This window comes from Chelonus insularis, unplaced genomic scaffold, assembly GCF_013357705.1.
Source record: "Chelonus insularis isolate UGA/USDA-ARS -01 unplaced genomic scaffold, ASM1335770v1 contig_270_pilon, whole genome shotgun sequence".
In the NCBI taxonomy this organism is placed as follows: domain Eukaryota; kingdom Metazoa; phylum Arthropoda; class Insecta; order Hymenoptera; family Braconidae; genus Chelonus; species Chelonus insularis.
In genome coordinates this window covers 257,354-270,181 of record NW_023276458.1, presented here as the reverse complement: position 1 = coordinate 270,181, position 12,828 = coordinate 257,354, and the positions used below count along the sequence as shown (strand labels likewise).

At 29.0% G+C, this 12,828-nt stretch overlaps 1 protein-coding gene across 2 annotated transcripts; it reads right to left on the bottom strand.

Moving 5' to 3' along the window:
* Positions 1-2,309: 2,309 nt before the first annotated feature.
* On the bottom strand, positions 2,310-12,792 carry Nf1 (neurofibromin 1). Of its 2 annotated transcripts, XM_035080253.1 has the most exons (7): positions 12,460-12,792; positions 11,614-11,935; positions 11,301-11,519; positions 9,538-11,112; positions 9,376-9,420; positions 3,349-9,316; positions 2,310-3,250 (listed from the first exon to the last, which is right to left on the bottom strand). In XM_035080253.1, exons 1-7 carry the CDS (start codon positions 12,517-12,519, stop codon positions 3,178-3,180), a joined length of 8,262 nt encoding a protein of 2,753 aa, XP_034936144.1. In that variant the 5' UTR covers positions 12,520-12,792; the 3' UTR covers positions 2,310-3,177. The 2 variants fall into 2 exon arrangements, with proteins under 2 accessions (XP_034936144.1, XP_034936145.1); XM_035080254.1 differs by lacking the exon at positions 9,376-9,420.
* Positions 12,793-12,828: the final 36 nt, after the last annotated feature.

Genomic DNA, 12,828 nt, shown 5'->3' with positions numbered 1-12,828 from the left:
ACAACACGATTTATTATCTTTATTAAATAATAAATAAATAATAATAATAGCAATACACTTGTTACTGTTATTATTATTATTATTATTATTATTATTATTATTATTATTATTATTATTACTGTAACTATTTTATAGCTTATGTGTGGTTCATATTTGTTTAATATTTTTCTTTCTTATCTCTATGTATAATAGTATGATGATATATTGATATATCAAATTTCTTATAAATTAGATGATGATTGTATTTCAAATTTTTTTCTACAAATATGTGAACAGACGATGAAAACTGAGTAAGACGATTAATAAATTGGAAAAAGATAACAAATATTCATAATAATTTTAACCATCAGCTATGGAAATTATATGGATGAAGAACTGATTGTAAATTGAACAATGTTTAGGATAAATAAGGAAAGTTATTTTTTTTTTCTTTCTCGAATAGTATCATCTATCATACATACATTATTGATATTTTAGGGCAATGCAAAAAACTTTACAAGTACGAACTCGTGGATTTATGCATGTCACATACTTTCAAGCATAAAATTAATTTTTATTACATTACTTATAACATGAATGAAGAAGATGCTTTTGTCAAATTAACGTAAATAGACTATATCAGTCATTCTGATCTTTAAAATACCATGTAGGCTAAATGTATTATTATATTTTTATTATTATTATTATTATTATTATTATTAATTATAATAATTATTATTATGTTATTATTATATTATATTATATATTATTGTAATACGATGACACTAACGAACTGTAATAGCGGCTATACTACTACTACTACTACTACTACTACTACTACTACTTATTATTATTATTATTATTATTATTATTATTATTATTATTATTATTCGTATGATTATTATATATTTATATACTCCGATAAGAAATATGTCCCTCGTGTTGAATATTCGTGCGTGCATATTATTGTGGCCTTGCTTCCACATTTTCTTCCAGTTCATTTAATTTTTTGTTTTTCATATTTGTTTAGCCGCACGTTCAATTAAAAATATCATTCAATTTTAAAAGAGTCAATATTGTGCACACCAATATAGACTATAATAAATTATTTTTTGTGCACTTACATATGTATATGTACAGTCGTGAATTTTAAAATGCTATCATCATCACGGCTGTGGTCTCTGTCTCTTGCACTTCTTAATTAAGAAGTCGTAAAATAAAAAAAATAAAAAATAACAATAAACGATAAATTACAATCTAGTAATCGATATTGATACATGTTGAACAAGTATACGCATACAAACATTAGCGTATAATAAATAATAATGATGATGGTGATGCTAATAATGATGACAATGATAATAGTAATAAGATGACAGGAAAGATGATTTATTAATCGGCTTTAGATTTTAATAGCCGTAAATTATGTAATTTTGTTCCGAAATTGTGATATACCTCTTAATTCATAGCCGCTCTATAAAAAATCGCGACACAATTGCTGAGAACGATAATGCATAAATTTTAATTGATGAAAAAAATGCCAAAATATAGTTTAAAAAGCTCGTTGCGTCGTTACTTTATTATAAATATTATTTTTTAAAAATAATTAGTTAACGTATGCACGTGTTTTATAAACGCAACTTCGCCGCGATTTTTTGGAAAACACTCCAAGGCTTTTTCATTGCACTATCACTGTTTTTTCTATCAATAAAGTATAAATGGCTTTAACTTTTTCGCGTGAAATACGTTTCTTAATTAATAAAGACCTCCATTAAATTTATACATTAACAAAAAAAATAACAACTAACGAATACAAATGTAATTTTCTTAATCATAGATTTATTATATTACATAAAAAAAAATTAATTATACATGATGTATTTGATTTAATATTTTTTTAGTTTTAAATATTTATTTTTTTAAATTCATTTTCATTTTACAAGTGATGTACACATCACAATAATAATTACAACCTATTTAAAACATTTATATCATTCATTATTCGACTACATTTTTTAGTATTTATATGGACACTTTATTGATACTTTTAACTGGTGTTATCTTTTTTAGATACAATAACAATTTGCATCTATTTTGTTACTCTTTTTTTTTTCTTTAATTAACAATGACATAAATTTAGTAATTGTACTGCCAAAATGATTTTAATCAATATTTATCTAGAGTATAATAAAACTTTAATCAATTATAACATATGTAATGTACTCGAATTCATTCTTTATAAAGTTAATTTATATAAATACAACATTTTTTAATACTTTTTTGGTAAAAATAAGGAAGAAAAATTACATATGTAATGATTTTAAGTTTTGGTATAACATAGAAGATACAACATAATATTTATGTATATTTTTAATTGTTAGAAATATACTCCATTATTCAATCAATAAATTAATTTATGAATTTTGTAATAAATACACCATATCAATGAACAAACATTTATATTCGTACACACAAATTTATAGGCCATACTAATTTTTTTATTTTTCTTTCTTATTTTTCTTTATAAATTTATATTGATATTAAATTAATAATGATCACACGTATATTATCTACATATAATCTTTTCAGATTTATAACGAGTAATATAAATTACCAAAAAGAAAATTTTTTTCTTTTCCCCTTCATAAAACTTGAAACTTTGGTTACATTTAACAATTACAAAAAGCAAGACAGTTAATTGTTATTTATATAAATGAATATTGAAAAATTTTATATCAACATTAATTTAAATCGAATATAACAGTAAAAAATACCTTTTCATAATTTATCGAATAAAAATATATCATATTATTATATGATTAATAAAACGATTGAGATTATACGACTATTTGTGCTTTAACATTGAGTTAAGTGTTAAATAACGTTTTTCAAGTTAAATGGGTTAGGTGGACGGTACTAATACATAACGATTAATATAATTTTCAGGACGTCTAATGAGAATAGCAGGTCCCCAAGAATTTAAAAAATATCTGTACGATGAACAAACGACAATACAATAATATGATTTAATAATTACCTATAAAATTACTTATGGTATTTACAAAGAGAACTAATTATTTTTAGCCCACAACTATTCATCTCTATCTGATCATGTCATCTAATTATTCGTAATTTTTTACAAGTGTCCTGCACCTTTTCAGATCTATGATGACAATTAATAGATTCTATCATTAGTCGCTAGGATTGAGAGTTACTGCTGCTACTTGATGTAACTGTAATTGATGACTCACCTTTACTATCAATACTAGATCTAAAAAATTGAAAATTAAATAATTAAATTATTTAATAATAATAATAATAATAATAATAATAATAATTAATTATTTGGCTGAAAATGATAAAACTTACTCTTTGGAACTAACAAGTGAAGGAGTTGTATCTTTTCCAATATTACCATCATTTGAAAAGAATCGTGCTTTTGATAAATTTTTCCCATCAGTTCGTTTACTATCAACTTCTTGATTACTTCCACTAACTTCATTTTCGTCATCAGGTAAACAAGTTTCAATCATAGCTTGTAGACATTTTACAAACAACTCAGCACTTTCAGCAGTTCGATTACATTTACTAAATGGACCAGCAAATCTCCAGAGTCCTCCGAATCCGCAACTTTGTAAATAATGTAACTGTTGGCCTGTATCATCACAAGCAATCATATTTTGTATTATTGCTTGAACTGCCCCAACTACTACTTGATCATGACAATAACTTAAAACATTTAAAATTTTGGCATCAAGAAGATTATTTATAACTGGAAAAACTTTTGGAAATACTACTGACGCTTCTGCCAAGTATTCATATAATGTTCTTGTTTCATCTTCATCTGTTGTATATTTAACCAAGGTTGCAAGGACCGTAAGTACAAGAGTTTGCGTTGAAAGATCAGTTAATACTTCAGGATCTAAAAGTACATTATTTTCATTGCTGACACTTACTCTTGTACTTCTATTTTTCGTATCTGATTCTTCAACCGATTTAGCTTCTTTCGTGGTTGGTACAGAAAAAGATCGTTGAGTTTTAAATAAAATTTTACCAGATTGATGCGTTGATGGATGCTTTTGTTGTTTTGCTTGATTAATTGCAGTTTGATCAAGTAAATCCCATGATTTTTGTTTACGGTTTGATAGATTAATTGTATTAGATGATGAATCTGGTCCATTAGAAACAATGACATCTAAAAAATCTGTACTACCAGATTCTATAATATTTTTGGTGATAGAATGCCTTACATGACATCGACTTCTTACTTCTTCAGATATAGAAACTAAAGCTGCAAGATAAGCAACACTTTCAGGAGTTACTTCAAATTTATCTCTTCTAAAAGGTTTAGCAACGATAGTTAATAGCATTGTAAGTACTCGGCTTGTTCGTGATACCGTTGTGGGTGTAGGATGACGATAACCTTTTAATAAATGTCCTACAAGGGCAAAATGAAAATTCGATTTAAAAGATAAACCAACAGCATGATCTAATAATTTAAAATGCCATTCTAAAGGTTCTCTTGCTGTCATCATAACTTTTTCTAATGTTGTATCATCAAAAGTTCCTTGAGAATCTAATGTATGAAGATTTTGTTCTAATAAAGCAAGACCTGAAGCATAGAGAGGTGCTTCATCCAATTGAAGTATAGATGTTGCAATCCAAAAAAGATACCGATGAATTGGAGATTCTGGTCGTAAAAGAGGCTGAAGTCTCGTTAAACATATTACAATTGCTTCTAATAACATAATATCATTAAAACTTTCTATAGCTTTAACTAATATTTTTAATAGTTGTTTTATATCATGATCTGTGATACTTTTACTGATACAACCAAAAACAATTAATGCTCGTGGTTGAAGAGCAGGATTGAAACAGAATGCCAAATTTCGAGCTAAAAATGTCCATGTCTTTAACCAATCACATCCTGGAATATCTCTCATACAGGCTTCCATTATTTCTAAAAGTGCATCTGTTATTACTTCAAGACTAGTTAATGATAATTTTTCTCTGTCTTGAATACTACAAGTTGTTCGTTCATTTGTGAACCATTTATCGTTAGAAAGTCTATAACTGGATCTAAATGCCGTAACTGCTGCTGACTTAACTTTACTGATACCAAAGAGTAGATAAAATTTTGGTAAAGAAAATTCATCAAGGCTCATACGTAATACCCGATGTGTATCTTCGGAAAATGATGGAGAACTACATGTACACAAAGAATGAATTATATTGATAACTAAGCCATGAGTTGAAGCTCTCATACTTAAACTCCCTGAGCATACAAGGAAAGTAACAGTATGAAAGAGATAAGGTAAGTGTTTTCCAACATCTAAACAATTGTTGAAAGAAAGCATAAGTAAGTACCTCGCTAATATTGCTATATCATCCCACAACATGTGCTGTTCTAACAATGGAGTTGGAGAATTACAAGTTTTATCGACAACTCGACAAAGTCGTCCAATAACTTTTTTTGCCACTAACTGGACATTACCAGAAGCAAGAGCTACTGCTGTATCAGCCATAATTTCAACCATTTGTGATCCAATTCCAGAACCAACACTTTTTTTAATAAAATGATCCAAAACAGTATCAATTAATTCAGGAAGTCTTCCAATTGTACTCCAAATTTTTGCTTGAATACTTGGATACATTTCTACTTCTTCAATTGTTAAAGTAATTAATTTTTCTAATATTTGAGTTACTTGTCTCTGTCTTTTACCTTCATCATTAGGTTTATAAAATCGCACAAGATTCTTTAACCAAGGAGTCATGTATTCTAAACAAAGATGTTTTAACTCAATTGTTGATACTTTAAATCCTTGCATGCATTCTTCAAGAAATTCTAAAGTTAAATGTGGATCATTGGCTGCTAAAGTTTCACTCAAGTGTTTTATAAAGATTGTATTGTTTGATGGAATACACAATCCTGATGTTTCAAGTAATTGACCTTCAATTTTTAAATCAAATGTAGCAGTAAGTGCACACAATTGATTGTAAGCAGCAGTTCTTAAATTTGGATCAGAACTTCCAAGATTAAGTAAAGCCATATTTAAGAGTGTTCCTGGTACATCTTTAGGCCGTATCTTTGGATGAACAGACATAGAATCAGGCTGTGACAACAACCATCGATTACGTATATGCATTATTGCTTGAACTATACTGTCACAGTCATTGTGAAGAAAAGACAATGGTCCTGCTTCATTTGATATAGTTAACGTAAATTGATTATCATCAACAACTAGACAAACTTCTTCAATTTCTGATGCATAATAAACGTCATTTAATAACACAGAATGAGATAAAACTTTGCATTTATCAGCTGAAGTTATTTGAATTGCTGATGGTCCTACTTTTATAGATACTTTGGTGTCTTTATGAGAAAGCTTGACAGCATTGGTGAAAACTTTTAAATCTTCATCAAGAGTCAAAGTAGTTCCTGGTAATTTTTGTTGTTCTGGTTCAATTAAATCATTGAGCCTTGTAGGCGAATCAATAAATACAACTTTTCTATTTCCTTTTAATGGTGCTAAAATTCTATCATGATATTTTGTATATTCTCTTACCCAATTATTACAATTATATATATAAGCTGCATGAATATTATTATAGGCTATTTCAGGTAATACATAAAACCATTTTTGTAAAAATTCTGTTCGAAATCGATTGTCAGAACATGTATGTGTAAAATCTACTACTAATTCAAATGGAGCGTGATAGAATGGTTTCAATGTCAAAATAACATGATAAATCAATAAATCACCATTAGTTTCACCAATTTTATATCGTCTAGCAATATAATAAAATACTGGATTTCCCTGTTTACTAGTTCCAGCTTGATAAAAAATATTTAAACTTTTAATACTTTTAAATTCTTCTTTTTCATGCATATTATGTTTTACCATTATTTCTTCAAAATTTGTTGATGACATATCAATACTTGACCATCTTGCATACGAAAATAATAAATGTGAATCAACAGGTTTGTGCTCTGGTGGACCAAGATAAGCCAATAGTGTTGCCATTTTATCAAAAGGCCGTCGTCCAACAGCTTTATGATCCCTACTACTGCTTAAATAATCACCTATTTTTTCCTGATGATTCCAAAGAAGTCGATGAAGGGCTAAAACATTAGCATCAGACACAAATGACATTGGTGGATTTGTTTGATCAACTGTTTCACAATCACTGGCAATTTGAATAAAAAAACGCCGGCCAATTTCAAATCGTGTCCGTAAAAAATCATTAAAGGGAAGCATATGCTGTTCTTTACTAAACTCAACATGATTAGCAATATTTTGTAAAATTTTAGACATTAACATCAATCCTCTTTTTATATGAGGAGGCACTGGTTTATTGACAATTCCCATTTCTTGAGGCGAAACAATTGCTGGATTAATAAATCTCAAAAAAATTACTGTTCCAACTGCACCAATATTAACCTGTGGAGATTGAGGAAATCTTTTACTTAAAACTTGATACAAACAATGACACATGGATCTCAATTGTGGCGGAAATTTATCTGCCGACGACACAATTGCATCAAATACTTTAGTTGTTAAAACAATTAAATTTCTACCATTTTGAATAATATTTTCATTAGAATCAATAATTCTTGCACTATCTACTTCAAAACTTGTTGATGGATCATCTAATAAGGGTGTAATGAGAGGTTCTAAAAGATTTTGAAGATAACTAGCACCATATATTTTAAAACAAAAAGCCATTATTTTACTCCCAAGGCTGTTACCACGAAAAAGTGTTTGCATACAATCCGTAACTTCTACTTCTCGGTAAAACATATTCCATAATAGAGGGGAAAGTAAGTGTTTAGCATCAAATAATGTTACAAAAACTCTGGCTAATTCATCCATTTGATTTGAAGTTATTACATTAGCAAGCGCCATAGCTATAGGTAATTCTCCTTTATCACTAATCATTGTTACAAGCTGAACTAATTGCTCAAATCTATCAGCTAAAACTGTTTCGGCTAATGTATCAAACTCTGTACCTTGTTGAAGTATTTTAGTTAATACTTCCATAAAAGCCGCTCTAGTTTGTAAATCTTTATTATATCCTAAATCAATAGAATGCATTAGTCCACTATCAATATTTGCACTCAATAGATTACTCATTGCTTGAATCGTTGCATTTCTAAGGCTTGATAATTTTCCACTAGTCAATTGAGATGTCGAAACAACTTTTTTTTCTTCACATGCAGCATCATTGCAATCATTTAAAAAATTCATAAATAAACTGAAATATTTAAGAAATAATTGAGATTTGGCTTCCATAAGATCACCTCGATCTGATTCTTCAGGTTGAAGAGGAAGACCACGTAAAAGTGAACCAATAGCCTCCATACATGCTTGCTCTAAATCTCTAGTAATTGTTGTCAAATCTTCATTTTTTTGCTGAGGAGTAATTTGATGTCTTGTATCCATAATCCAATCAGTCAAATATTCAACCAATTTATTTCTAAATTTCATTTCTTGTCTAAATGCTAAATCATCTCTTCGTTTCATCATTGCTTCTACAAGTTGACAAAGTTTTGTTTTTATACGAATTGTGTAAATTGTAGTATCCAAATGTCTAACATAACGTACAATTGCTAAAGTCATTCCTTCAATACTGGTCATTCCCAAATACTCGGATGGTTGATCTGATTTAGACTCCAAAACATTTTTCATTATAAAAATAGTATGCTCTATAAATTGAGTGTTTGCATCTATGACTAATACTCGTCCGGATTGATCAAAAAACTTATCGACTATGCATTTAATTTGATCAAATAAAATTGGATACAGTGCTGGACTCATTTCTTGGCCTACAAGTTCTTTGACATGTTTTTGAATCTGTGCTCCAAATTTTTCATGATTAAAAAATAATAATCGTAAAAGATTTAAAATAAATTGAGTAACTAGACAATATTGAGCATCTTGACTTGAATTAATTAAACATGAGGCATCCAATTGTTGTTTTATAGAATTTTTTTTTAAATCTAAACTGGGAATCATCCCTGTTGATATGGGTTTACTTGGAGATTTTTTTTGAAGACATACACCACCAAGAGCACACAGAAATCCTGTCATATTGGCCCATTCATTTATTTGCTCTTCTAATTCATGCTCTGAATTTTGATTAGAAGCTCGACGTTTTCCTACAGTTCTATGGAAAGATTCTACTTGACCATCTTCTGCTTTATTCTTTGAATTTCCAAATTTTATTGTTGATTCCCAATTTCTATAAGTCTCTTTCCAAGCTGACTGAACACCACTGGCACAATGTTCAATTTTTCTCAAAAGAGCCATTATTCGCTTCTGTAGAGCAGTTCGTCCTGAAATATAAACATATAATTAACATAAATAATTACTTTTATACTTTAACTTGTCTTACCATGGCTATATTCATGATAACCTGATATCCTACTATCCCCGCTAGCTATATACAAATTTTATAATATACTTTTCGTAATAAATAATATAAGACAAAATTATAAAATAAAATTTTTAATTTAATTAATTTATTTTTAAAATTAATTAAATATAAATAACTTACCGGTCGTTAATGCAGTAGAAGTTTGAGCCAACTCAATATAAAGATGATAATTAGGTAAAAGAGAAGTAACAGCAACTTCATCACTTCCACATCTAATATCTGCTTCTTCACAAAGTAACGAGAAACATGAAAGAGCAACTAGGACTGCTTCCATATCAATACTCCACAGATACATAAAAAAAACAACTTCTAATTCGATATGAGCTTGATTACAAATTTGTATTTGACTTCCATCATTTGCATAATCCTTATTTTGAGATAAAAATTCATTTCTTCTTACTAGAATTTCTCTTAACCACTTAAGAATATCAGTACAATTAACAATTTGGTGTTGGATAAGTTTTTGAGAAATTGAAAACAAAACTTGAGAACTAATAAGCCAAAAAGTTTTAATTGGAGATTCTGGATTCCAGGCTTTTATTTTATCAGGATAATGAAGGACTAGAAGAGCTTCCATAGCTTCATTGGCAATGTCAGGCATTGTTGGTTGATGAACAAGAGAAACTAGACCGTTGATTAACTCAAGTGTTGAGCTCTGTATTTCATGACCGTATTTACCTTGATTATAAAGCATTAACATTGAATCAGTATGAATTAATTTTACTATCCACAATAGAAGATTTTTATGACTTGTTATGTCTTCTCCTCTATCTTTGTATTTTCCTTGTTCCTTCCCTTTTAACGTTAAACTTTGAATCATTTTTAAAGGCGTCGGGTATATATAATTTGGTGTAACTTTATTTAAAGTATCAATAAATAAATTTTTCAATTCAACACTTTGAGGATAAACTAAGTCAATCTGAGGCCACCATGCTAATCTTGGTTGAGTTGCAATTCGATATAAAGAACTGATGAGAACAAATTGGTAAGTAGCTGGAGCACTTAAATTAAGACAACTTTTAATAACTTCATCACTATGATGTCTAAGTCTAAAGCAACTAATAAAACAATCAATCATTAAATCAATGTCTTGATTTATTGTGCTTTGTCCACGTGAAAAAGGTTTGCAGGTATTGAAAAGTAGTACCGTTAAATCTCCAATAATTTGTTGAACAAGTGTAAATATCACATTGTTTGATTCTTGATTATTTATATATGTAGCAGCTTTACAAAGTTTAACACAGGTGATCGCGGCAGCTTCTGTGATATATCTACTTGATCCTCCATGTGATCCTAAAGCTCGTTTAATTCCATCAAGAAATTGTTTTTTTTTAGAATGTTTTGGAGAACATGGTACACCTATTTTTGTATTAACTATTTCTTCTAAAACTTTTGGTGTTAAAATAAGTAACATTATTTGTAAAGGCCATCCTGATACATTTTTACCTTTCTTATTTTCAGCATACATATCCAAAACATCGAACAATTCACCACAAGCTTTTGCTAAGTTATCATTATATTTTTTTACAGCTTCTGCTGTTTCATTGGTTTCTCGCAAATTATCATTTTGCTTTCGTTGTACTTCAGCAAATTCATGAGGATAAGTATCCATCCAATTCCAAATTGCACGTTCTAACGCATTCATTAAAACTGTGTGAGATGATTTTTTGAGCAGTTTAAACTTTTGAATTATTTCTGTAAAATATTTGTTATTTTATATACAAAAAAACACACACAAAGACTTTAATATTTCAATTGTTAAATTAATTTAGACTTGAAATTAAATTAATTTAATATTTATTATTATTATTATTAATAATAATAATAATAAAATTTAAACTAATTTTTTATTAATTAAAGTAGATAATAATTATAAAATTTACCATTTAAAATTTGAATAAGCCGATCAACGTCAATGTTGATATGTTGAATTAATTCAATATCACTACAATCTGGATTCTCTTCATTACAAACTGTCAGCTCTTGAAGATGATCTGATATTCTGTTAAAAACAGCCGTGTAGAAGTTGAGACTTAAAGCAAAAAGTACTTTGCTGGCGAGATTTTTTATGTGCACGTGGTAAGAACTGTCATTGGATATATCTAAAAAATTAAAATAACAAATAATTTAATATTAATGATACATTAATAGATAGAATAAATGAAATACTAGTAAAATAGTAAAAAAAAGAATTACTAATAAATTGACAAATTGGTCGAAGTAGAAGTTTAACGTTCATCGTTTCATCTTTACTGGAATTATCTCTTGGTTGGTTTGACAAACACTGTTCAAGTGTGTCTAGAACAATGATGATTGACTCATAGCAATTACGTTCCTGGTCAGTATTGTGAAATGATCGTTGACCTCCAGTTAACATGTCATTGACACGTTGAAGAATTTTTGTGAGATTGGATATCACAAGAGAGAAACGATGACGAGAAATTTGTATTAAATACTTTCGATTTTCTTGTTCGTTCAGACGTGAGTTTGTTGTTTGAGGCTCAGCTTGACATGGTAGCTAAATGAAAATATGTATAAATACACATATAAATCTACAAATGTATAAGATAATTTTAAATTCATAAATGATTAATGTAAATAACAAAAATTAGTTTGTATTTTATTATTTTCACTACTTCCTTATAGTTGAATTGTGGTAATGACATCCGCCACATTAACCGGAACCGCGTGTACGCTGATAAATGTTCTTTAGAGAGGGGATAGAGAATTAGAGGGGCAAGAATAAAAAGATTTTCGATTGATATGAATGATAACTATGGCATTGTTAAAAGTTCTCAGAAACAATATCAAATGTCATCAGGTTTTTTTATGTTCACATATTTACACTATTCTTCACTGAATAAAACTGAATATAATATTTTAACAACAATATACAATGCTACAATGAATTAGAAATAAAGAAATATGACGTAAATAAAATAAAAATAAATTATATTAATGATGAAAACAAAAACATGAAAATGTAAACAAATAATAATTGAGGTGATAAAAAATAATAAATATATAAAGGATGAAAAGTACCTGGGCCTCAAAACGGTTAATCAGCGCAATCGCCCATTGTTCCGGCTTCTGTGTGCCCATGGCCCAGAGTACAAAGTGGATCAGTGACGATTCATCATGTTGATGCAGTGGATTACGAGAAACTCGCGATTAAAAAACGATATTGCAATGCCGTCATTTAGGATGAGGTTGTAAACTTGTGTGTCAAGCAGTGAAGAAGTCAGCAAAGCCAGCCAAGCAAGCAGCCGGTGAACGAACACGACAGCGAGCGAGGCGCTATGATCGTTGGGGCGGGGTGAACCGACGACCTAGCTAGCACTAGTACTAGCTAGCGGGTTTTGGCTTTTTCGTAAAGCAAACTGCCCTGATGAAGAAAGAGGGGAAAAGAGA

What these genes read in the sequence shown, in the direction of transcription:
- Nf1 (XM_035080253.1), bottom strand. Translation starts at nt 12,519, where the DNA reads ATGGGCACACAGAAGCCGGAACAATGGGCGATTGCGCTGATTAACCGT. An exon ending in ACCAATTTGTCAATTTATTA is followed by an intron (nt 11,520 to 11,613) that starts GTAATTCTTTTT and finishes TTAATTTTTTAG; the next exon opens with ATATATCCAATGACAGTTCT. An exon ending in TCACTTGTTAGTTCCAAAGA is followed by an intron (nt 3,251 to 3,348) that starts GTAAGTTTTATC and finishes TCAATTTTTTAG; the next exon opens with ATCTAGTATTGATAGTAAAG.